We start from the raw sequence: 26867 nt of genomic DNA on the forward strand, positions 1-26867 counted from the left end.
CAGGGGTAGGACACAGGGCTGGTCCTCCTCAGGGCCTGCAGTTTGGTTTCCAAAGCAGAAACAGCAAAGTGATGTAAATTTACTCTGTCCTCTTTAAACTGTTTTGGGGGGCCTGGGTGGCTCAGTCAGTTGGGCGTCCGACTTCGGCTCAGGTCATGATCTCGCGGTCCGTGAGTTCAAGCCCTGTGTCAGGCTCTGTGCTGACAGCTCAGAGCCTGGAGCCCGCTTCAGATTCTGTGTCTCCCTCTCTCTGACCCTCCCCCGTTCATGCTCTGTCTCTCTCTGTCTCAAAAATGAATAAACGTTAAAAAAAAAAAAATTTAAACTGTTTAGAGGATTCAGGTGTTCAAGGCTCCCAATTCTGGAGGGTGGGGAACAGGGAGGATGTTTTGCTGGCAGTAAAACACAGGCTGCTCAAAGATCTGGTCTAGGTCATATTCAGGCATTTCTGGAGCTTGCAATGGCTTTACCAGCAACCTGGGTATTCCGGCATTTCAGAATCTTGAGCCAGGGAGCCACTCACTTGGTCTTGAAAGCAAATCTCAAATTTGCTTCTGAAGGGGGACATCACATCTGCTTCCACATGTAGCATTTACCACATTCTCGACTCTGAACACAAGTTGTTACTGCCCAAGCTCATAAATAATCCTGGGTCATTTATCTCACTGTTGCGGTTTTAAGGCACTAGGGGTGACTTGTCTTTTATTTCATCTTCTTTTCATTTCAGCAGCTGCCCAATTAAAGATTCAAGTAAGACCTAAAAGCTTGGGATCGTCCAGATACGAATATTTGATGCTAGCATCCCGGGTCCTAGAAGAAGATATACCCCTGGCATTAATAATCTATTTTTTACGGGTAGCCAGTATGGCTATTTTACAGGTAGCCAGTGGTTTTAGCTTTTTTTCCTCAGTAATTTTTGAAAAGAAACAAGTTGGAAATTTCTAGTTCTTAGTGAGCAAAGTACGGTCTTACTGAATACTTAAGTATATGAATGAATCCTCTTACATATGGGACACATAGAGTACATTTTTACTTAGCCCAGCATTGGAAGGTAGAGTGCCAGCTTCCTGCTCTAGTGTCATGATGGTTTTCTCCCAAGGCTGGGGCAGCTATGGATGAAGAAATCGATAACACTGTGCTTGTCAGGAGTTTATCCACAGCCATTGATATTCAACCTTGTCTTATTAAGAGAGATGTAGCAATTCCTGTAAAAAATTCAGTTTTCATTCTAATCCAGCTGGGCAATGCATCACAAATAAGATTTTCAAGGTGCCTGGGTGGCTCAGTTAGTTAAGCATCCAACTCTTGATCTTGGCTCAGGTCATGTTCTCACGGTTTCATGAGGTCAAGCTCCACATCAGGCTCTGCGCTGACAGCACGGAGCCTGCTTGGGACCTCTCTCCCTCTCTCCCTGCCCTTCCCCCACTTTCTCTCTCAAATAAATTAAAAATAAAATTAAAAAATTTGGAGGTGCCTGGGTGCTTCAGTTGGTTGAGCATCCGACTTTAGCTCAGGTCATGATCTCGAGGTTCATGGGTTCAAGCCCCGTGTCAGACTTTTTGCTGACAGCTCGGAGCCTGGAGCCTGTTTCAGATTCTGTGGCTTCCTCTCTCTCTCTCTGCCCCTCCCCCATTCATGCTCTGTCTCTCTCAAAAATAAATATTTTTAAAAAAGAGATTTTCGACCTTTATATCAGAGGCAAAACCTTGCATATTGACATCTTTTCCCTTCCTTCCCAAGATCTGGAAGTTAGCACCTGCTGATATTTTGCACTGACTATGGGATCCATGTTTGATGCCATTCTTAAAATAAGCCACAACTTTTGTGTGGAGTGAGTGGAGACATTTGAGAAGCACTTCAGTTCAGAGGGAAATAGCTAAACACCGTAATAAACCCACCCAACCTCAGAGAGAAATAAGATTAATGAAAAGCTGTCATCCTACGTAAGGAAGGTCTCGGATTCATACCCGGAGAGAGTAGAGAGTTGTGTGTCTTCAGAGTTCTGTTAGAAACAAGAGGAAGGTGTTCTGGAAGAAATATAACTCCCTGTCATGTCAGGAAGACAAGTCCCAGAATAGTCACTATTCCATGGGCATGGGTAAACCCATTTCCCATAACCTGCAAGTATAGTACCAAACCCAGTTGTGAGTGATTGAGAAACACTAATTGTTGGCAAAACCCATAAGGAGAATAAGGAATAAAGAATAAAGAATCTAAAGCACTTGAATTTCCCCCCAAAAAAACCTCTTCATTATTTGGATTTCTAAAGTCTAAACATAGACCATAAAAAGAAACAGGTGAGAAGAAAAACTACTTTTATTTTTGCTATTATTCTAACTAAATTAGAATTTTGTTGCTGTTGTCTTGGCCTAGTTGTCAGTATTGTTCCGCTAGAACCTTCCATAATACTACATCCATTATGGAGGAATGAATGCACACACCACTATCCCCACTATTAATCTCTAGGGCACTATTTCTCAACCACACAAAGGAACTAAGATACTTTTTTACAGAAGATCGATTTGACAATGAAAATCCACCTTCTCTATCTTTACTAATACATTCCAAGAGCCTCCTAAGCTTAAAAAGAAAAGAAAAAAAAAAACCTCAGATTGCAGATGAAGAGACTACTGGATCAGTTCTTAAATGTGTGTAGAGTCAAGAAAGATCTCCCCAGGACCATTCCGTAGCAGCAGCCAGGAGCATCCTGATACATAGACTGAGTGGAGCTTTACTTCTTAGAAAGGTAAGGGACACCAAGCAAATCGCTGCTCCCCCAAAATCTCTCCCTTCTGGTCTCTCCTGGGGCCCAAACTGTTGGCATCAGCATGCTAGGCATTTAGATCTGTGATGCACATTGGTTTGATAAACACTGTCTGAATAAGGACTATACACCAGACACTGCTAGCTGCTAGATGGAGAAGTGTTCTCAAAGAACAAACAAGTACTAAAAGATTAGAGAAAGAGGAAGCACTTCCACCTGGGAGGATTACGTGGTAGGTGGATGACAGTTCTCCAGATGGATATGAGCAGAGGCAATTTTAAGAGAAGAGATATGCAGAAGTGCAGAGGAGGATGGACTAAAGACATGTTAGACCAGGTCATGAAAACCCTGATTTAATACCACATGACCAGGTAGTGGGGACAAAATATTTTAGGGCAAGTGGAGATCAGAGCTGTGGGACAAATGTGGGAAAGATACAGAGTGGAATGAATGGAGAGGAATCAAAGGTAGGAAGAGCAGTTACTATAGAGGATACTACAAAAATCTGCCAAAAAGAGAACCCCCACACTGGGTCATGATGAAGGACAGAGGGAAGAGGTGGTTGTGATGATGTAGGATGAGGGATGATGGAAGAAGGGCATAAACAATAAAGAGGTGATAAGGTCAGTTTTAGACATGTCAGGTTGGAGGTGCTGGCAGGACATCCCAGAGATAATGGACTGTCCAACTACGAGATGGAAATAAGGGCCAGGAGAGCTAGTGATGGAGAGCAGCCAATAGGAGCTGGTGGGCAAAAGTCAGTGAGTTGGGTTCGGAGAGAAAATTCTTCATTACAAAGTCTTCTCAAGCAGATGAGAAAGACCCCTAGAAAGGGTTCTCAAAAAAAACACACTGAAGCTAGTCCTAACCATTAGCATGAACTCTCTTACAGCTTGGTAGTAGGTCTGCCAGTCAATCCAGGGCAACATCATGAGTACCTTAAATGAGGAAAGCTGAGTCCAGAGCCAAGGTTCTTGCTAAGGGAGAACAGAGATGGGTGGGCTAGTTAGGGCCATGGATAATATGAGGGTACAGTGGACATCCATCAAGGCCTAGAGAGGGGAGTGGGGCAGAGAGACGCCCCCTCCCCCTTGAGGCGGGAAGGCCTGCTTCAGTGTTCTGTCCTGACCAGCTGGTGGGGGAGGAGTGGGGTAAGGGGATCAAGAAAAACATAGGGTGGGAGGCCTGTCTACTCTCCCTCTCCCCAGCACTTCTGCCCATCCAGCCTGAAAGGCTTTCCACTTCTATGGAAAGAATGAGTGTGGATCTCTTTTACTTATTCACATAGAGAACAATGAGATCTCAGACACTCAAAAGTTCCAGGGAGTAGAATATTTGAGAATAGTGTCCTCCTAGATACAGTCATTGCAAGGAGAAGACAGGAATTACCATCCCAGCTCCACCACTAGACTTTAACTGTTCATGTCTCATTCTCCTGGATAGATCTATCTTGAGGAGCTAGCATGGAATAAGAGCTTGGTGTCTCTGGCCCTACACGTCCTCAAATGTGCTCTGGGAATATAATCTCATAGATACAGTTCAGATGACATAATGTATGTGAAACTAGCTCAAAAACTGTCAAGTCACCATATGAATCCTGGTTGTGGTATGTTTGTGTGCAGTTCCCTGTCACCTCTAAGAATTTACAGAAAACAAAACAATCCCAGGTTGTGTGAGCATCTCTAGGATGACAAGGGATGAGCAGGTATTTGCCTTCTTCCTTTGGGGGAAAAATGTTGTTGTTGTTTTTCCTCTCCCTTGCCCAATTAGATGGTCGCCTATTTTTTTCTGTAGCCCACAGCCCTATTTGCATTATTAGACTAACAAACTGGGGAAAATGACACTTAGCCCAGCTCGTAGAACACTTTCCCCCAGAGACCCTCTGAGCTGTTCCACAGGTGAGCAAGGCTCAGCCTCAAGGGCAGCAGCATCCCTGCAGCACTGGCAGAGGGGCCAGGAGGGCGGGAGTGAGGTGTCAGAGGAGAGGCTGCCACTTGGTGAGGATGAATTAGCAGAATGGTGCCTCTCAACATTGGATGGGATATTTCATTCAACTCTATGAAAAGAAGAGGAAATAGTAGGAGAGAATCCACATCCCAACTTGCACCGCTTTTCTCCTGGTGATAGAACAGTCCCAGACAACTAAGGGAGCCCAGGTGAATGGTGTGAGTCACTGCTGTGGTTGTTGGCGTGAAGCTGTCCCTCCCCCTAAAACATCAGTGGATACCGGAGGGTTGTGTGCCGTTAAGATATATTCTAAATGCAGGGCGCTTGGGTGGCTCAGTCGGTCGGGCATCCGACTTTAGCTCAGGTCATGATCTCATGGTTCATTGGTTTGAGCCCCACGTCAGGCTCTGGGCTGACAGCATGGAGCTTGCTTGGGATTCTCTCTCTCCCTGTCTCTCTGCCCCTCCCCTGTGCGCTTGCTTGCTCTCAAAAACAGGAAAAAAAAAAAAAACACATTAAAAAAAATATATTCTAAATGCTTGGAGCAGAAAGGGTGAGCTTAGTTAAGAAACCTTTTTGTTTGAAAAAAATACCATCGACAACAGTATACTGAAACAAGAAGCAGTCCTTTAATGAATATATTTTATATGTCTAGATTTTTTTTAATTAGATATTTTATAAGATAAATTCTTCACTATGACTCACAATGGATTTTTGTTCATGCCATGTACATTTTTTTTATGTTTTAGGTCCTCCTGGCCCCAGGGGTCCAAAAGGCGACAGAGGACAGCAGGGACCCCCTGGTCCCACTGGCAACAAAGGACAAAAAGGAGAGAAGGGAGAGCCTGGTCCACCCGGCCCAGCTGGTGAGAGGGGCCCAATTGGGCCAGTTGGCCCCCCTGGAGAGCGTGGCGGCAAAGGCTCCAAAGGCTTGCAGGGCCCCAAAGGCTCCCGTGGATCCCCTGGGAAGCCTGGCCCTCAGGGCCCCAGCGGAGACCCAGGCCCCGCAGGCCCACCAGGCAAGGATGGACTCCCTGGCCCTCAGGGCCCTCCTGGCTTCCAGGGATTGCAGGGCACCGTGGGAGAGCCGGGGGTGCCTGGACCTCGGGGGCTGCCAGGCTTGCCTGGGGTGCCAGGCATGCCAGGCCCGAAGGGCCCCCCTGGCCCCCCAGGCCCATCAGGGGCAGCGATGCCCCTGGCCCTACAGAATGAGCCAACCTCTGCACCTGAGGCCAATGGTAAGTCTGAGCCCTCCCTCACAACCAGGGTCAAGGGCACTGTGTGGGGTTGTGCCCAGCCCCCAGCATGCAGCCCATATGCCACCCACACCCCACTTCTCTTGGCATTGAAGGCACCACGTGGGCAGGCATGGACCCCGTTGCTCTCACAGGCCTCTGCACCAGGCAGTGTGACTCAGGCACATGTGTTTCTCTCTAAACACTATCAGGTTCTCTAGCACTTGTTTGTTTAGCTAAGTCAAGCCCTCAGGGACAAATGCGTCCCCAGACATTTCCTTTGTGACAGTCTGAGGCTGGCTACCCCCGACCCATTTTGTTCTCATTTTATGCCCTTCAATCTGGGGGATAGACATCCCTCAGTAACTACGTAGATGGAATTTTGTTACTAAAGCCCAGATTTCATTGTTTCGAGGTGTTATGGTGCTTCTAGTTTTTTTATAATTATTAAATTTGCTTACTAAATTTTGATAACTTGGCAAAACCCTCAGTGTTTGGTTATCAACCAAGCCTATTTTTCTCTCCTTTGAATCACACCCAGTTCCACCTGATTTCCTGAAGCATGACTCTGGTCATCCTTGTAGCTCCACAAGCCCAGTTTTGGTTCTGGGTGCTCCCATCTAGTTACTGATTAGTTCCATGTGACTCCAGACTGATGTGGAACATCTATCTGCATTGCCTTTTGTTGTTGTTTCTGTCACTGTAAATACTAATCCAGACACAGAGGAACTAAGACCCAGCAAAAATAATTTTCCAGGCTACGTAGGTTTGACTACTGTGTGCTCTGTGGCCTGCCCTCCTGGACCAGTCTTAGCTCCCAAGGTGTCTGTCAAGGACAGTCACAGGCTCACACACAGACGCTGGAACTGCTCACTCCTGGCCTGTGAGGGAAGTGAGGCCAAAGCCATGGCCTCTGACATATAACTGAAGAAAGGCATAGTGCTTCGTGTGTGTGTTTGTGTTTTCATTAATATTTTTTAAATTTTTTTTTAATGTTCATTCATTTTTTGAGAGACAGAGACAGAGCATGAGCCAGGGAGGGGCAGAGGGGGAGGGAGACACAGAATCCAAAGCAGGCTCCAGGCTCTGAGCTGTCAGCACAGAGCCCAAAGCGGGGCTTGAACTCACGACCTGCAAGGTCATGACCCAAGCTGAAGTGGGCCACTTAACTGACTGAGCCACCCAGGCGCCCCTAATTAATAATCTTAAACATTTGCATTCCTAGGCTGCCCACCTCACTGGAAGAACTTCACAGACAAATGCTACTATTTTTCGGTTGAGAAAGACATTTTCGAGGATGCAAAACTTTTCTGTGAAGACAAGTCTTCACATCTTGTTTTCATAAACACAAGAGAGGAACAGGTATGTTTGCAGCATACTTGGAGAAAACTATAATTTAAGGATAGTTTACATCTGGAAATTGCATGCTTACTGGGAATTCAAAGATATCAAGAATCTATAGTCACATAAACACACAAGGCCGCATTCTGGAGATTTGGGCTTTATCCAGTGACAAGAAGCATTCATGGCACGGGAATTCTGTCCTCTTGCTTCATACCTGGAAGATACTGTGTTATTAAGCCAGAGATCTGTGGCTCCCCCCAAACCCCGCCTCTGGTGGCTGTCAAAAGAGCCGTAATGTGGAAAAGAAGCCTGCAGGCTGGCATCAAACGCCTGTGGAGACAGAAACAAAGGGGCATGAACACTGTAGGGGTGGGTGCAAGGGACCAGATCTGTGGCTTCAGCAGGGTCAGGAAGAGCAGAGAAGACCACGGGGTAGAGCCCATACATAACGATGTTGACTACTCCTTAGGCCCCTACTGTGTGCCAGGCACGGTACAAGGCATTTCTCCTTTACACCTCACAACAACCTTAGAACCTAGGGGTATTATTATCCCCTTTTTACAGATAAGAAAACTGAGGCCCCCACAAGGTTCAGTGGCTTTATTTATGGGATTAAAAAGTAATGCAGAGCTGAGGCTGAAACTGAGGTCCCTCTAGCAACCATGCCAATGGGCTTTGGTGCCACACTGTTCCAGTGGCCTCCTTCCTTTTCTCTAAGTATCTCCAGCAGACACAACCCTGAAAACAGATGTTTCCTGCAATAACTGGCCAGGAATGAGCATCCAGTCAGGTGCCTGGGCTTTAGACTGTGTAGACTTGGGTCTAATCTCAGCCCAGCCACTTACTATCTTGGTTACATAGGTTGCTGTGAAGGCTTAGAGACATGTGGCATGTGACACACTGGACGTGGGACGTGGCCAAAGGAAGAGCTCAATAATGCCACGGTTGTTAGTAGTATTAGAACATGGGAGCGACAGCTGATGGAGAGGGATGGAGCCTGGTGGGATTCATTGAGTTGTCTGAGTGATTTACAAGAAGAAAAGTGTCCCATAAACGTTACTTACAAACTTATAAGAGGAGAAAGTGTCAAAGCCCCAAAACACTGCAAAACAAAACAGGTGCAGTAAAAAAGAGAGCAGAAGCATGTATGTGCTCTAACAAACATCCTCTTTTAAATGTCCTTTTTTCCCCCAAATGCTGCAGGGGACAGGGGAATTCCCCCAGGTATGTGTGACCCCAAAATAATAACACATTGTCACTGTTTTGTTTTTCAGCAATGGATAAAAAAGCAGATAGTAGGAAGAGACAGCCACTGGATCGGCCTCACAGACTCGGAGCACGAAAATGAATGGAAGTGGCTGGATGGGACGTCTCCAGAGTACAAGTGAGTGCTCAGAGCCTTCCAGATCCCTGGGAAGACTTGGGCTGCTCTTGTTTTTCACCTTTTGCCTGACCCCCTGCAGTTTCTTCTTTAACCACCGATGCCCTAGATGCCCCTCACTGAGGCTTCTGGTACAAGTGTTGTGTATTTCCACGTGTGCTTGAGAATCACTGTGCTATAACATAAGGTTCCTTTTTCTTTTCATGGAGTGAATTTTTTTCATTTATATGGGGAAAAAAAAGTCAGAGACTCATAAAAGCTCACAGTATGGTACTTGGACTGAGGTGTTCACCTTAAATGGTGCTCTGAAGGATAAGGAAGCCCAGACTACTTCAGGCACGATCAGAACTTGCCCCAGCCCTGTTCCTGACAAGAGCTGGGAGTTCCCTTAAGGATAGCACCATCACTGCCCCTGACCCCAGCGGGGCTTCTGGCCAGAGTGTGATTATGAACTACAAGTTTATGACAGGAGCACCGTGAACAAAGGTGTGTGTTGTGAGTCCAGTGTGACCTGAGTTCTGTAAAGGCAACGACAAAGAATGGAAGCCCTTTATAAAACCTGCTCAGACTCCCAGGCTCATGGGGACTTCTGTGCCCCTAATTCAATCCCGGGGCTGTCATGTCAGCTCTTTCCCTAATCCTGCCCAAGGGTCATATGGTGGCTGAATTGTACCAATCTGAATTTCACTTCTTCCAACTCCTGTCTTGCCTCTAATGGATGTGAAAATAGGCAACAAGCTGCACCACATGGAGCAGAATTTATGCAAACTCACCTCCAAATAACCAGCCTTTCCTGTGCTGGAGAAGAGAAGGCAGACCTGCAGAGGCTCAAGCAGGCGTGGTTTGGAGACAGCAGTGACCACGGCACCCAGGAAGGAGACAGTGAGGTGTTTCAGGACTAAGATGGTGTCGGAGGTATTGAGGCCGAGCCTGTAGCTGTCAAGGAGGAGAAGCAGGGGCCAGAGGCGGTGGAGAAGCCAGTGAGAGTTTTTAAAATGTTTCTGTGTGCCTGTGCACAGGTAGACAGACAGGCAGCTTAGCTTTGTACTTTTAAATCTTCCACGGGACCAGGATTAGAGGGTATAGGTAGAAACCTGAGTAAGGCCATTTCTTTACAAAACAGTGACCAAACATCAAGATGGAACATGAGAAGGTTTTAGGTCTGCTCCGAAGGCGAGCCTCACAGTGCCCACAGGGCAAATGGCTTTCTGCCTGCTGGCCTGACAGATATCCTGTCGGCTCCCTCTGCACCTGTCCTTGGGGGAGAGGAAGCTATGCCACACCCTGGCGCTCGGGGAATTGGCTGACAGCCACCCTGAGCACCCAGCGTGGCAGAGATGTACTCAGGAGACGCGAAACAGTTGGGAGGGTTGGCGGTGGAGATGGAAGGCATCTCCCTTTAGAGGATAAAGCATAAATCTTGTCTTCAACAGACAGGAGTGCCAGGATCTTTTGTTTTTTTTTAAGGGTGGGCAAAGTTAGGGGCGCCTGGGTGGCTCAGTCAGTTAAGCACCCGACCTCAGCTCAGGTCATGATCTTGGGGTTCGTGAGTTTGAGCCCCACATTGAGCTCTGTGCTGACAGCTTGGAGCCTGGAGCCTGCTTCAGATTCTGTGTCTCCCTCTCTCTCTGTCCCTCCCCTGCTCACACTCTCTCTCTCTCAAAAATAAATAAACATTACAAAGGGTGGGGCAAGCTTTAAAAAAATCAGCCTTCTCCACTTTCTTCACAGCTATAAGTGCATAAAAGGTCTGGGTTAGACTCACTGAGAAATTCAATCTTAAGCCTTCCTCCAAGAAAAAAACTAGATTGGCCCATATGGGATGGATTGAGCTGAAGCATTATTGTCTGTGCCAACTCTCCCAAAGGGGAACTTTTCTCCTCTTCCCCGGGCTCCAGCAGGAATTTGGTGACTGGGAGGAGAGCACCAGTGTCAGTACCTGGAACCTGAGAGGGATTAGATGATCAGACACCTTGCTGGGAACTCCTCCCCAGCCACAGCCACCCTGGAGCCTCCTGAGAGCCTTGGCTTCTGACCCTAACCACAGCACACACTGCACTTCTCGTTTTCCACCCAGAGGAACACATATGTAGTACGTGAAAAGTCCCCAGGATCAAGTTTTAAAAGCAAGAATAAATTAGGCAGACATATTATGAGGCCTCAATAATGGAAGGCTAATTTAATTTGACATAGAATAATAAACACTGCTCAAACTAGAAAAAGAGCCAATGCAGTGAGGTCTGGGTTCCAGGGTTTGACGTGGCATTCGTAGCTGCCAGTTACTCCACCATGTGAAATCTCATGTCTTCACCTGGCAGTGAGTATTACAGAAGGACCTATGTTGGTATTGTGAAAATTAAATGAGATTATGTATATAAAGCGTTTAGTTCAGTACTTGGTTCATGGGAAGTGCTCAAGAAATGTCACCTACTAGTATCAGTATTATCACTATTATTGTCATAATTTCAACTATCTTCATACTAGTCAGTAATTGCAGAATAACACTACCTAGCATTTATGTATTTTACCGTATCCTTACTCAGATGCCACACATAATTATCTCACTCAGATCCCACACCAGGGTTGTGAAGGCACAACTTTGTGCCTTGCCCAGGCTGCAGAAGAATCAATCATGTCTCCTAGATGTCCTCTTACCATTTTCCTCTAACACACACAGCTTCACACCCACCCACACCCTCACTCTCACAGCCCTTTTGAAATTGTTTCAGGTGTTTGTGGTACTGTTGAAGTGGAAATAGACAAGAGATAAAAGGTTCTCCCTGCCTGTTGCCTACCCACCCCCCACCTCCATTTTTATGCTGAGACCTAGTTGACAAAGACTGCTGGAAAAAAAAAAAAACAGACAAAAAGCAAAGGTAATAACATGGAATGGATGCTAGATGCTAAAGGGTTGGGTCATATACACACCTGCACTAAGATTTATTTCTAATAAAATATATGACCTGCCTCAATCTGTGGTGGCTCAGGATGCTGCCCAGGACAGTTTCCCAGATGCTTTGGGTCCACACTCATATATAATTCCAAGGGAAAGAATGGAGGGCTGAAATACGTTGCCAACATTTTATTTGCCACTTAAGGACATGTTTTTTAAAAATTGCCTATCAACAAATCTTGGTATTAAAAAACCAAGTCTATAGTCCTTTCCAAGAAGATACTTGGCCATCTCTCTCTCTCTCTCTCTCTCTCTCTCTCTCTCTCTCTCTCTCACACACACACACACACACACACACACACACACACACACACACAGAGTTGTCCTTTTCATTTCACCACAGAACTGTGAAAACTTCTTTCCTGGCCAGCATCAAACCCTGACTGGAGATTGGAATCCAGGGCCATAGTCGTATGTCAACATTCAGTGAATTATCCTGGTGAGTCCACTGTGAGCCAGCCTCTGTGCTGGCCTAGAGGATCTTTTCCAGAGTACAGAGGCAACAATGAGTGAGACATGTTGCTGCTTATGTAAAAAAAAGGTCTGATTTCCAGGACCATGTCACAATCAAGAAAATAGACACACCAACCCTAAATGTGGACACAGCAAAGAGTGGGGCTTCAAAGGAGATTTCAACATTCTCCTTATAGTAATTGATAGAGCAAATAAGTAGAAAAATCAGTAGGGATATGATGGACACTATTAACTAACTTGACTTAATTGATGTTTATGGACTGTTTCACCCAAGAGCTGTAAATGCACTCTTCTCAAGCACATTCGGTACATTCACCAAGATAAACTATATGCTGGGCCATCACACAAGTCTCAATACATTTAAAAAGAACTGAAATTATACAGAGTATGTTCTCTGACCAAAATTAAATTAGAAATCACAGCAAAAAAGATATCTGCAATATTGTCAAATATTTGTAAATTAAAGAACACACATCTTAATAACCCATGGATCAAAGAAGAAATCAGAGAGGAAACTTGCAAATGTTTCAAAGAAAATGAAAATATAACATATCAAAATTTATACAGTTAAAACAGTGTTTAGACTCCTCTAAAGTACTCATGTTTTTTTAAAAAGTTTTTTTATTTTTTTTAATGTTTATTTTTGAGAGAGAAGGAGCATGTGCGTGAGCTGTGTTAGAGCAGAGAGAGGGAGTCAGGATCCAAAGCGGGGTCTGCTCTGAAAGCAGACAGCCTGATGTGGGGCTCAAACTCACCAACCATGAGATCATGACCTGAGCTGAGCCAGGTCGTAATCAACTGAGCCACCCAGGAGCCCTTGAAAAAAAGTTTTTAAGTTGAAAATCCATGATCTAAGCTTCCACTTTATGTGGGTAGAAGAAAAGCAAGTCAATCCCAAAATAAGTAGAAGGAAGGAAACAATAATGACTGGAAAGCAGTGAATCAGAACACAGACACATGAAAGAAAGGATCAGTGAGCCTAGGAACACATCAAAGCTGATCTTTCTACTCTGGATGTAATACATGCAAGTACGTTGTTTGGCAGAGATCATCACTGTTTACAGAGGCTGCCTGGTACAAGTGCAGGAATCAGACACAAGTGGCATGTAGGTTCTGCCCACTGACTTGGCCCAGAGCACAACCCAAAGGGAGCCTTGTAAGGCCTTTTCCAGCGCGCTCTGCTTGCTGTTGCCCACCTTACTTAGATCACCAAAGATGTGAGTGTCTTCCTGAGCGTTTCCCAAAACACACTTGAAGTTCCTCTATTCCTCTTGTCCACTTCTTAGTCCCCTGAGCAGAACCTCATTTGGTGGGAATATGCTGTTATGTGTAACACTCTCATCTCTGCATTGCAAAGATAAAACCTGGGTTGCCTCTGTCCATGTAGACTGTTCCGTTATAATATTACGTGTTGTGTTTTTAGACTGTAGAGCCATAGAATGGTGGAGACCAGAAGGGAACCTTCAGAGTCATCTAATTCACTAAAAACTCACTCTGGTTGACGCTTCATGTTTCTGTCAGAGTGGCATTGGCTTAGGCCACCAGAGAGAAACCTATATAGACCCTGGTATCGGGAGAACATTCTACAGCAAAGTAATACTTCTCACTACTAAGATTTTCCTGTTTTGAGGCCAGGCTCCTACCAGCAGAAGTTTCTTGACCATGAGGCCTCAGTCTTGTGGTTGATGAGAAAGTACTAAGTCGTGAGGTTGGAAGGGGCTATTCCCAAGATTGAGACTTTGTGCTCTGCCACCATGAGGAGAAACCAAAACCCTGGGTGAGGGAGTTCACACCCACTAGCTGATGTGCTGGTGTGTTTCCAGCTGACAAGAGCAGTGAGTCCAAGTGCTTCCAAGGTCCCTGGAGTACTTAGAGAATGCTGTCCAGGTACAAATGTGTGTTGGGATATGTGTTATAATATGGGATTCAGGGACTTGGGGCCCATCCTTCAGCCATCTTCTTTCCAGAATCTACCTGTAAAGGAAGTTAAGGCGCAGTGTAACCTGAAATTCTTCTCTAAACTATATATGCTCTCTTTATCTGACATGTTCTATTCTGTTTAATGACAAGCATGCAGGCTTGGGGTTTTGCTACAAATCACTCCATGTGATTTGGCTTTTCCAAAGATATGTTTTGAGACTGGGTGAAAGACAAATTGCCCCCTGGAGCCTGGCTTCAGGTTACCCCACCGCCCATCCACACTAGTATCACCTAAGTCACACACTCATACCCACAGAACTGCATTCTACTTCTAGTCCCAAAGGAAAAACTTGAGTACCATATGCAGAGAATTCCAATGACTTAAAAAATAATGGAGAATGGTGATAAAGGTTATCTCTTTTTTGTAATTTTTTCAAGTTTGTTTATTTTGAGAGAGAGTGTGAGCGAGCACACAAGCGGGGGAGGGGCAGAGAGGAGAGAGGGCATCCCAATCAGGCACCATCGGCACAGAGCCTGATGTGGGGCTTGAACTCAGGAATCAAACCATGAGATCATGACCTGAGCCAAGATCAAGAGTCAGAGGCTCAACCAACTGCGCCACCCAGGCACCCTGATAAAGGCTGTCTCTTATCTTTAACTTATCTTTTGGTCTAGTCTATAAATCCCTTTTATCTATTTAACTTGAAGTAAATGCAGGGGAAAGATACTAAGCAGGTCTTCTTTCAGAACTCCTATTTATACAACTTCCCAATTAACTGAGATAAAGAATATCAAATGTCCCATCATTATACATTCAGGAATTACAGACCTCAAATTCTATAAACAAAATTGGAATAAAACCCCTTCATGTTACTGACAGAAATTAACCAAATGTACACCAACAGGATCAAACTGCTCAGGCATTGTTGACATTGCTGAAGGGTCCTACAGGGTGGATGGAAATATACAAAAAAAGCAGACGTGAAAGTAAACTATTTTTCCTTCTAACTTCATCTGTCTTTGGCCCAATCACCGCGGCAGTCTGAGATTTTTAATTCACTTGTTTGTTGCCTATTACATAAGTTCTCCAAGGGAGGGAATTCTCCCTAACCCTAACCCAACCCTAACCCACATGCTGTGCTGCCATCATGTAGCATCATCCCTGGCACATAGTAGGTACTGTCTGGATATCTGTTGAGTGAATGTGTGAATGAATATTTCTAACACTCCCTCCTAAGTATCATCCCATTTTTATTCTTTTTAGTTGATGGTTTTGTCTAAATTATCTGTTTATCACTAGATTTATTTAAGTGAGGTCACTTTACATTTTTTAAAAATCCATATATATATATATATGGATCCATATATATGTCTGTGTACATATATATTTTTTATATATATTTATATTATATATTATATACATTTACATATATATGAATTATATGGTGTGGGGAGTCAATTCTGCCTTGTTTCCCCACCTTTTAATTGTAAATTTCACCTGTCATTTCCCACTGCCCTCTAGTCTTACTGATCCTATTGTGAAAAGATGTAGAGCAATATGGGCTCTATCCTCAGATTACCCTAGGACACTCTGTGGCTGATGGGGTAGTGAGTCATTTATGGGAAGAGCCTTCTGCTGCACATGTTTTTTTAGACCCTCCATGCAAGGCAAGCTTGTCTTCTCAGGCAGTAACCACAAATTTCTGTGCAAGAACCTGCTTCTTAGAGAAAATTGAGCTCTCAAGTTTTGAGTCCTGGAAGCACAACTAATTTATTGCACAGAAAGACAATCAAGAACAGTGAACTCTGACAAAGTGGTATTTTAAGCTGCGGCATCCAAGTTAACAAGCCCCCAGTGAACTCCTGAAGAAAATATGTTTTTGAGAATTTCCCTCCCCAAAAAGGCAGTGAAATGTCTGAGTCATTTTCAGTAAGATTCAATTACTACTTCTTTCTAAAGCAGTCAACTATCTGCAGCTTAGCCAGACAACCCATAACCAAGGGTTTGTAATTGTAAATTCTCGTAAATGTGTATATTGGCGGTCCCTCACTTTCTCTGTGTGATGCTTTGACTTGTCAGAGGCAAGGAATCCAGATGCACAAGGATCCCTCTGGGCTCCCATAAGAGTGAGACTGTGTATGTGTGTATCATGTCCTCAGCGTGCATATATATTCACACACATATTCACACACGCCCAGAAGTCAGCATTCCAGTACACACTGGAAAGTTACTCATCTAACTATGTTGCCGAAGGATTTACTCCCTCAGCATTGTGATGAAGCAGCTCAATGAGTTGATTTCATTCAAAGATAACAAGCCCACAGGGAGATGCTGCATCACACACCACTCTGCAAAACAGCTGCTTTTTATTCTAAGAGCAGGCACAGCTTTTTAAACAGTGTATTTTTATTCCAGGACAAATGACATGGCTTCAGTTACGTTTTTTATATTTATATGCTGCTCTTGGGTAAAAAAAACTTCTGCATGACTTGCAAATAACACTCCATTTCTGTTTTGTTAAAAGAAATTGGAAAGCTGGGCAGCCAGATAACTGGGGTCATGGCCATGGGCCAGGAGAAGACTGTGCTGGGCTGATTTATGCTGGGCAGTGGAATGACTTCCAGTGTGAAGACATCAATAACTTCATTTGCGAAAAAGACAGAGAGACAGGTAAGCAGGAGAGGGGACTGAAGAGCGAGCTGCACAGCTTATATTCTGTCAAAGGGTGAGATGTGAGGAGTAGAAGGACTCCGAATGCGGACTCTGCAGTCAGGTTCTACAGCCTGTGGTTCTGCCTCTTACCGGTGGGGCAGCTTGTTAACCTTAGGGAAATAATAATAGTATCCTCTTCGTAGGGTTTTCATGAGAGTTTAAACAAGTTAATAAATGTGCCTAACTTCTAGGAAGTAAATATCAGATTAACTGTTCTAGGTCACTATCTCATAATATTGTCAGTTAATAAATATGGTACCAGTGTTATCATCGGTTTTATAGTTTCATACGTGGACAATTTAGGTGACTAAGCATTCAATTCCATGCGTATTTACTGAGCATCTACTATGAGCCAGATGCTATGCCTGATAATAGAGGGAGATCAGCTTAGAAGCTTTTCGGGGGTATAGACTAAGAGCCTTTTGTGTATACGTTGTTTTTTTTTTTTTTAATTACAAAAGATACCTATCTAAAGTTTCATTTAATACATGACCCTTTTCAGAATGGGTGTCTTAGTTTTCTTCATCAGACCTAGATTTAAACATTTATGGTGGGGGAAGGAGGGAATGAGGAGTGAATCCTCATGAGTATGGATTTCTTTTGGGGGTGATGATATGTTCTAAAATTAGATATTTCTAAATTTTACACATCTTTGAATATACTAAAAGCCACTGAATTGTATACTTTAGATGGGTAAAATTTATACGTGAATTACATCTCATAAAGCCTTTATAAAAACGGTGGTGGTAAACAAAAACCTCAAATACATTTGCTCAAACCATTATTGACAGTAACCAGGACACAAGTTATCCATACATCCATTCAACATTTATTGAATACCAGGCACTAGTCTCCAGTGCCACAGGTCTTGAGACTCACAAAGAACTCCCAGCCTGGTCAGTTACAGGGGACAACTACAAATATCTAAACAAGAAATGACCCCTTCCAATTCATGATGGCATGTCCCACAAACACACCAAGTCTACAGCTACATATGGAATAACTGCCTCCGAAAAAAACTTAAAGCCTGGCCGAGCAACTGCTACACATGAGGCAAATAAGAACAAAAACCACATCGAAGCGGGTAGGAGAGGCGGGGACACAATCTTGCCATAAATCCCACCCTCCTGCACAGTGACACCTCAGTCAGAGGGGAGCTCAAAACCCAGAGCTTCTTCCGGGGGAGAACCCTACATCCGGTACCCCAAGTTTTAAGACTTGCACCTGAGAGACAAGCCCCCAAAACCTCAAGCTTTGAAAACCAAAGGGGCTTGTATCCATGAGACCCACAAGGCTATAGCAAACTGAGAAATGGGGTCTTAAAGGGCCTGCACACTTGGACTCACCCACCCCACGGCCCAATTCACAGGCAGTCAACTGCACCCAGAATTTACATGAAAGAAGCTCATTTGCTTATATTAAAGCATAGGGCTGGGGGCAGGCATCTAACTTAACATACGTATCTAGGAGCCTGGTGGAATACTGTCTGAGACCTGACAGGCACCATCCTTACTCTCTCCCTCGGCCTTGCTCCACGGCACCAGTATCTCCTAGATAAATGTCTGGTGCCTTGGTTTTTGCCCATGGGACTGCCCTTGATCACCCAGCTCTGGAGGCCGGGGAGACTTGGGTTCCTGGGTTCTATGGGACTGTAGCAATCAGACCATTCTTGACAGACTACTGCCCCAGGACACTGCACAGACAGCAGGCTGCAAGACACCCTCAGTCATTCCGTGAAAGAAGCCTATTTGCTTGTCCAGGAGCCTAAGGAACAGGCCTCTGGTTTGGCACACATCTAGGAGCCTATACATATGTTCTTCAGGAACAGAGACTGGTGGATTCAGTCTTTGCCCTCTCCCTCAGAGTCACTCAGATTCATCGGTGTCTCCCAAAGAGGAGCTTAGACCCTTGTCTGGTGCCCTAATTTTTGCAGCTGCCACCAGGGGACAGTTCTACATGACTTGGTATCAGTGGACATGGGTCCCACAGGACTATACCAACAGAGAAAGAGTTGTTAAACAGCGACCACCCCCAGGGCACAGCAACAGGTAACAGTCCCAGAAGCTCAGTCTATCTGTGAAAGATGCCTGTTAGCTTATCATCATGGCTGCAGCTGGAGGCACAGGCTTATAATTAAGCACGTATCTAAGGACTGATTGTAAGCATTTCCAGAGACCTCTCCTCAGAGCGCAGTCACTATCTCCATCCTCTCTGCTGTGCTCCAGAGCACCAGAATCTCCTGGTGGGCTAGGTACCCAGGACAGCTCTTACACATGTGTGGTGGGCTAGGGAACCTATCAGGTTTGGCACACATCTGAGGTGCTCCTAGGGAACAGAGCCTGGGGGATACTTGGTACTCTCCCTGTGCCTCATGAAAGCCCACTGGTATCTCCCAGAAAGGAGCTTGTATACTCACATAGAGCCTTGGTTTTTGCAACTGCCACTGAGGGTACACCTCCAGATCACCTGGCTCTGGTGGCCAGCAGACCTTATACTCATGGTCCCACAGGACTGTATATATTTGCATATTTTAAACACTATTGCCTGAATGTCTGACTTCCAATGTGTGTCTGCCTACACAAGGTAGAAAGCTTATGAAAGAAATTAAAGAAGACAAAAAGAAATGGAAAAACATTCCATGCTCATGGATTGGAAGAACAACTATTGTTAAAAGTTGATACTACCCAAAACAATCTACGCATTGAAAGCAATCCCTATCAAAATAACACCAGCATTTTTCACAGAGCTAGAAACAACAATCCTAAAATTTGTACGGAACCAGAAAAAATGTTGAAAAAGAAAAAGCTGGAGGGATCACAATTCCATACTTCAAGCTGTATTACAAAGCTGTAACCACCAAGACAGTATGGTACTGGCACAAAAACAGACACATAGATCAATAGGACAGAGTAGAACCCAGAAATGAACCCACAAACATATGGCCAACAATTCTTTGACAAAGCAGGAAAGAATATCCAATGGAATCAAGACAGTCTTTTCAGCAAATGGTGTTGGGAAAACTGGACAGTGACATGTAGAAGAATGAACCTGGACCACTTTCTTACACCATACACAAAAATAAACTCAAAATTGGTGAAAGACCTAAATGTAAGACAGGAAGCCAACAAAATCCTAGAGGAGAAAACAGGCAACAACCTCTGACCTTGGGTGCAGCAACTTCTTACGAGACATGTTTCTGGAGGCAAGAGAAACAAAAGCAAAAATGAACTATTGGGACCTCATCAAGATAAAAAGCTTCTGCACAGCAAAGGAAACAGTCAGCAAAACGAAGAGGCAACCGATGGAATGGAGAAGATATTTGCAAACGACGTATCAGATAAAGGGTTAGTATCCAAAATCTATAAAGAACTTATCAAACTCAACACCCAAAAACAATCCAGTGAAGAAATGGGCAAAAGACATGAATAGACACTTCTCCAAAGAAGACATCCAGATGGCCAACAGATACATGAAAAGATGCTCCACATCACTCATTCTTAGGGAAATAGGAATCAAAACCACAATGAGACAACACCTCACACCTGTCAGAATAGCTAAAATTAACAACTCAGGAAACAACAGATGTTGGCAAGGATGCAGAGAAAAGGAAATTTTCTTTTTCTTTTTGAACTGCTGGTGGGAATACAAACTGGTGCAGTCACTCGGGAAAACAGTATGGATGTTCCTCAAAAAATTAAAAACGTAACTACCCTATGACCCAACCATTGCACTACTAGATATGTATCCAAAGGATACAAAAACGCTGATTCGAAGGGGCACATGCACCCCAAGGTTTCTAGTAGCACTATCACCAATAGCCAAAGTATGGAAAGAACCCCAATGTCCATCAACTGATGAATGGATAAAGATGTGCTACATATATATACATACACACACACACACACACACACACACAATGTAACATTACTTGGTGATCAAAAAAAGTGAAATCTTACCATTTGCAACAATGTAGATGGAACTAGAGTGTACTATGCTAAGCGAAATAAGTCAGAGAAAGCAAATATCATATGATTTCACTCATATGTGGAATTTAAGAAAGCAGATGAATATAGGGGAAGGGAGGCAAAAACAAGATAAAAACAGAGAGGGAGACAAACTGTCAGAGACTCTTTAATACAGAGAACAAACAGGGTTGCTGGAGAGGAGTTCGGTGGGGGGATGAGCTAAATGGGTGATGGACATTAAGGAGGGCACTTGGGATGAGCACTGTGTGCTCATGATGAATCACTAAATTCTGTTCCTGAAATCATGATTACACTATATGTGAACTAACTTGGATTTAAATTTTAAAAAAAATTTTTAAATTAAAAAAAAAAAAAGACTGGGAGAGGTGGTTGTTTCCTCTAATACATAGAAACCAACAGAGAGAGTCAAGCAAAATGAAGAAACAGAGGAAAATATTCCTAACAAAAGAACAAGATAAAACTTCAGGGGAAAGAAAACCTTCATAAAATGAAGATAAGTAATACACCTGATAAAGTGCTCATAGTAATGGTCATAAAAATGCTAACTGGAACACCAGGGAAGATGGCAGAGTAGGAGGATCCTGAGTTCACCTTGTTGCAAGGACACACCAAGATAGCAGCTACCACCATGTGACTTAACTCTGAAAACAACCTGAAAAGTGGCAAAACAGACTTTTCATAACTAATCCTAGGAGGCCACATCATAAAAGGTAGGAAGGACAGAGATGTAGTTGGAAACCAAACCCTGACTATGACTAACTGAAAATGGGAGGGACATCACATCAGTGGGGCTAAAACCCCAGGAAGCTGGAGGGCAATAGGAAACTGAATCTCCACCTTTAAAGAGCCAGAAAAGGAAACCATCAGTAAAACTAAAAGCCTAGTAAATGAGAGAAAATATTTGCAAATAATATATCTAAGGGGTTAATATACAAGAACTATAAAGAACTTATACAACTCAGCACCAAAAGAAAATTTTTTTTTGACTAAGAAATGGATAGAGGACCTGAATAGACATTTTGCCAAAGAAGACATGCACATGGCCAGCAGACACATGAAAAGATGTTCAACATCACTGATCATCAGGGAAATGCAAATCAAAACCATCAGGAGATGTCACATCACCCCAGTCAGAATAGCCAGGGCTAGTATCAAAAAGACAAGAAATAGGGGCACCTGGGTGGCTCAGTTGGTTAAGCATCCACTGTCAGCACAGAGCCCACTTCAGATCCTCAAACCCCCTCTCTCTCTCTGCCCCTCCCTGCTCTCATTCTCTCTCAAAAATAAACATTAAAAAGATAAGAAATAACAAGTGTTGGTGAGAATGTGGAGAGAAGGGAACACTTGTGCACAGTGTTGGGAATGTAAATTGGTGCAACCACTGTGGAAAGCAGTGTGGAGATTCCTCAAGAAATGATAAATAGAATTACCATATGATCCAGCAATTCCACTACTATTTACCCAAAGAAAAGAAAGCACTGACTTGAAAAAATATATGCACTCTCTATGTTTACTGCAGCATTGTTTATAATAGATAAAATATGGAAGCAACTCCGTGTCCATTGATAGATAAACGGATAAAGATGTGTGTGTGTGCATGCATATATATATATAGAGAGAGAGAGAGAGAGAGAGAGAGACACACATGCACACAGAGGAATACTACTCAGCCATAAAAAATGAATGAAATCTTGCTGTTTGCAACAATATGGATGGACTTAGAGGGCATTACGTTAAGTGAAATAATTCAGAGAAGGACCAATACCATATGATTTCATTTATATGGAATCTAAAAGACGAAGCAAATGAACAAAGAAAAACACTCTTAATTACAGAAAACAAATTGGTGGTTTGGAGGGATGGGCAAAATAGATAAAGAAGATTAAGAGGTACAAACTTACAATTATAATGTAAATAAGTCACCAAAATGAAAAGTACAGCATAGGGAATATAGCCAGTAACATTGTCAGAACATCATATGGTGACAGATGATTATACTTATCATAGAGAACATTAAATAATGTATAGAATTGCCAAATCAATATATTGTATACCTGAAACTAATACAACCTTGTATGTCAATTATACCTCAGTGATCATTATTTAAAAAGATGCTCACTGAACTTGGGAGAATGGATGAACATGATGAGAACTTCCAGAGAGATAGAAAATACCAAACAGAAGTCACAGAGCTGATGAATATAACAACAGAACTGAAAAAATATCTTAGAGGGGTTGAACAGCAGAATAGATGAAGCAGAAGAAAGGATCAGTGAATTCACAGGACAGTGGAACTCACCAAAGTAGAGTAACAAAAAGAATGGAAAAAAAGTGAAGATACCTTAAGGGATTTATAGGACAACATCAAGTATACTAACATCACATTATAAGGGTTGTAGAAGGAGAAAAGGGGGTGGGCAGAAAACTTCCCTAACCTACGGAAGGAGATAGACATTCAGATTCAGGATGCCTTGAGAGTTCCAAAGATGAACCCAAAGAGACCAACACCAAGACACATTACAATTGAAACGTCAAAAGTTAAAGACAAGGAGACAATTTTTAAAGAAACAAGAGAAAAACTTGTTATGTACAAGGGAACCCCCATAGGACTATCAGATTTTTCAGCAGAAACTTTGCAAGACAGAAGGGAGTGGCATTATATATTCAAAGAATATTTTTTTAAATGCTCAAAGAACAGAACTTCCAACCAAGAATACGCTACCTGGCAAAGTTATTCAGAATTGAAGGAGAGATAGAGTTTCTCAGATAATCAAAAGCTAACAGAGTTCATCACCACTAAACCAGCCTTACAAGAAATGTCGAAGGGACTTCTTGAAGCTGAAAAAGGGGTGCTAATTAGGAACAAGAAAACACACCAAAGTATAAACTTTAATGGTAAAGGTAAATAGTAAAGGTGGTGGATTAGTCATTTCAAAGACAAAAGTAATAAAAATAATTATACAATAATTAAGGATACACAAGATAAAAATATATGAAATGTGACCTCAAAAAAATAAAATGTGGGAAGTGGGAATAAAACTGTAGAGCTTTAGAAAGCAAACTTGTTACCAAGTTAAAATAGACTGCTATAAGTAGTTGTATGTAAGCCTCATGGTAACCACAAAGCAAAAACCTATAGTTGATAGATAAAGAATCTAAGCACACCAGTAAGGGAGGTCATAAAATCACAAAGGAAGAGAAGAAAGGACTAGAAAGGAACTATAAAACAACTAAAAAGCAACTTTTTATTTTTTATTTTATTTTTTTTCAATATATGAAGTTTATTGTCAAATTGGTTTCCATACAACACCCAGTGCTCATCCCAAAAGGTGCCCTCCTCAATGCCCATCACCCACCCACCCCCCACCCCCCATCAACCCTCAGTTCTCAGTTTTTAAGAGTCTCTTATGCTTTGGCTCTCTTCCACTCTAACCTCTTTTTTTTTTTTTTTCCTTCCCCTCCCCCATGGGTTTCTGTTAAGTTTCTCAGGATCCACATAAGAGTGAAACCATATGGTATCTGTCTTTCTCTGTATGGCTTATTTCACTTAGCATAACACTCTCCAGTTCCGTCCACGTTGCTACAAAGGGCCATATTTCATTCTTTTTCATTGCCATGTAGTACTCCATTGTGTATATAAACCACAATTTCCTTACCCATTCATCAGTTGATGGACATTTCGGCTCTTTCCATAATTTGGCTATTGTTGAGAGTGCTGCTATAAACATTGGGGTACAAGTGCCCTATGCATCAGTACTCCTGTATTCCTTGGATAAATTCCTAGCAGTGCTATTGCTGGGTCATAGGGTAGGTCTATTTTTAATTTTTTGAGGAACCTCCACACTGTTTTCCAGAGTGGCTGCACCAGTTTGCATTCCCACCAACAGTGCAAGAGGGTTCCCGTTTCTCCACATCCTCTCCAGCATCTATAGTCTCCTGATTTGTTCATTTTGGCCACTCTGACTGGCATGAGGTGATATCTGAGTGTGGTTTTGATTTGTATTTCCCTGATGAGGAGGGACGTTAGGCATCTTTTCATGTGCCTGTTGGCCATCTGGATGTCTTCTTTAGAGAAGTGTCTATTCATGTTTTCTGCCCATTTCTTCACTGGGTTATTTGTTTTTCGGGTGTGGAGTTTGGTGAGTTCTTTATAGATTTTGGAGACTAGCCCTTTGTCCGATATGTCATTTGCAAATATCTTTTCCCATTCCGTTGGTTGCCTTTTAGTTTTGTTGGTTGTTTCCTTTGCTGTGCAGAAGCTTTTTATCTTCATAAGGTCCCAGTGGTTCATTTTTGCTTTTAATTCCCTTTAAAAAGCAACTTTTTAAATGGCAGTAAGTACACACCTATCAACAATTGCTTTAAATGGATTAAATTCTCCAATCAAAAGACACAAAGTGGCTGAATGGATAAGAAAACAAGACCCATGTATATGCTGCCAAAAAGAGACTCACTTCAGACATAAAGATACAGACTGAAAGTGAAGGGATGGAAAACAATACACCATGAAAACAAGCCAAAAGATGGGGTTGCTGTATTTATATCAGACCAAACACACTTTAAACAGAGACTGTACAAGAGACAAAGAAGGGCATTAGATAATAACAAAGGGGTCAATCCAACAAATGGATATAACATTTGTAAATATTTACGGACCCAATATAGAAGCCCCTAAATATATGAAACACATATTAACAGACCTAAAGGGAGAAATAGGCAGCAATACAATAATAGCAGGGGACTTTAATACCCCACTTACATAAATAGATGGATCAGCCAGACAATAAAATCAATGAGGAATCATCAGCCTTATTAAGATCAGAAGGACTTAACCAACATTTACAGAACACTCCATCCTAAAGCAACAGAACACATATTTTTCTCAACTGAACATGCAGCATTCTTCAGAATAGATCACATATTAGGCCACAAAACAGTAAATTTCAATAAATTTAAGGAGATTGCAATCCTACCAGACATCTTTTCTGACCATAAAGGTATGAAACTAGAAATCAGTTGTAAGAAGAAAACTGGGATATTCACCAATATGTGAAGATTAAACAACATGCTACTAAACTACCAATTACTCAAAGAAGAAATCAAAAGAAAGATCAAAAAATTCTTTGAGACAAATGAAAATGGAAATAGAACATACCAAAAGTTATAGAATGCAACAAAAGGAGTTCTAAGGGAAAAGTTCATAGCAATAAATGTCCACCTCCATAAACAAGAAAAAGTCAGATAACATAGTTTACACCTCAAGGAACTAGAAAATGAAGTCCAAAGTTAGTAGAAGGTAGGAAATAAAAAGCAAAACAGAAAGGAATAAAATACAGACCAAGAAGACAATATAAAAGCTCAGTGAAAATGAGAGTTCGTTAAAAGATAAAATCAACAAAACTATCTAGTTTCAAGAAAAAAAGAGAGTGGACTCACTTAAGGAAAATCAGAAATTAGAACTATTACAACTGATACCACAGAAATACAAGGATCATAAGAGACTATTATGAACAATTACTGACAACAAATTTGACAACCTAGAAAAAAATGGATAAATTCTTAGAAACATAAACCTACCAAGACTGAATAACAAAGAAAACAGAATATGTGAACTGACAGATTAGTAGTAAGATTGAATTAATAGTAAGGAGTATGGTATTGGCATAAGAACAGACACATAGATCAATGTAACAGAATAGACAGCCCACAGATAAACCTACACATATATCATTAATTAACTGACAAAAAAGCCAACAATATACAACAGCAAAAGGACAGTCTCTTTAATAGTGTTAAGCAGACTGGTCAGCCATGTGCAAAAGAATGAAATGTACACAATACACAAAAGTTAACTCAAAATGGATTAAGAATTTAAGACCTGAAACCATAAAACCCCTAGAAGAAAACATAGTAATCTCCTTGGCATCAGTCTTGGTAATGACTTTTTTGAATCTAACACCAAAAGCAAAGGCAACAGAGGCAAAAATAAACAAATGGGACTACAGCAAACTAAATAGCTTCTGCACAGCAAAGAAAACCATCAAAAAAATGAAAAGGCAGCCCAAGCGTCCATTGATAGATGAATGGATAAAAAAGATGTGGTGTATATTTACGATTCAGCCATAAAAAAAAGAATGAAGCCTTGCCATT

General features: G+C 42.5%; 1 protein-coding gene across 2 annotated transcripts in view; it reads left to right on the forward strand.

Annotated features, from left to right (window-relative positions):
* Positions 1-26867, forward strand: part of COLEC12 (collectin subfamily member 12) — a 193379-nt gene that overhangs the window by 160998 nt on the left and 5514 nt on the right. For both annotated transcript variants that reach the window (XM_015066572.3, XM_053206236.1), the window contains 4 exons: positions 5461-5949; positions 7172-7308; positions 8565-8674; positions 16544-16689. In XM_015066572.3, coding sequence (XP_014922058.2) covers positions 5461-5949; positions 7172-7308; positions 8565-8674; positions 16544-16689 — 882 coding nt within the window. The remainder of the gene's footprint in view (positions 1-5460; positions 5950-7171; positions 7309-8564; positions 8675-16543; positions 16690-26867) is intronic.

The sequence above is a fragment of the Acinonyx jubatus genome, chromosome D3 (genome assembly GCF_027475565.1).
Source record: "Acinonyx jubatus isolate Ajub_Pintada_27869175 chromosome D3, VMU_Ajub_asm_v1.0, whole genome shotgun sequence".
In the NCBI taxonomy this organism is placed as follows: Eukaryota; Metazoa; Chordata; class Mammalia; order Carnivora; family Felidae; genus Acinonyx; species Acinonyx jubatus.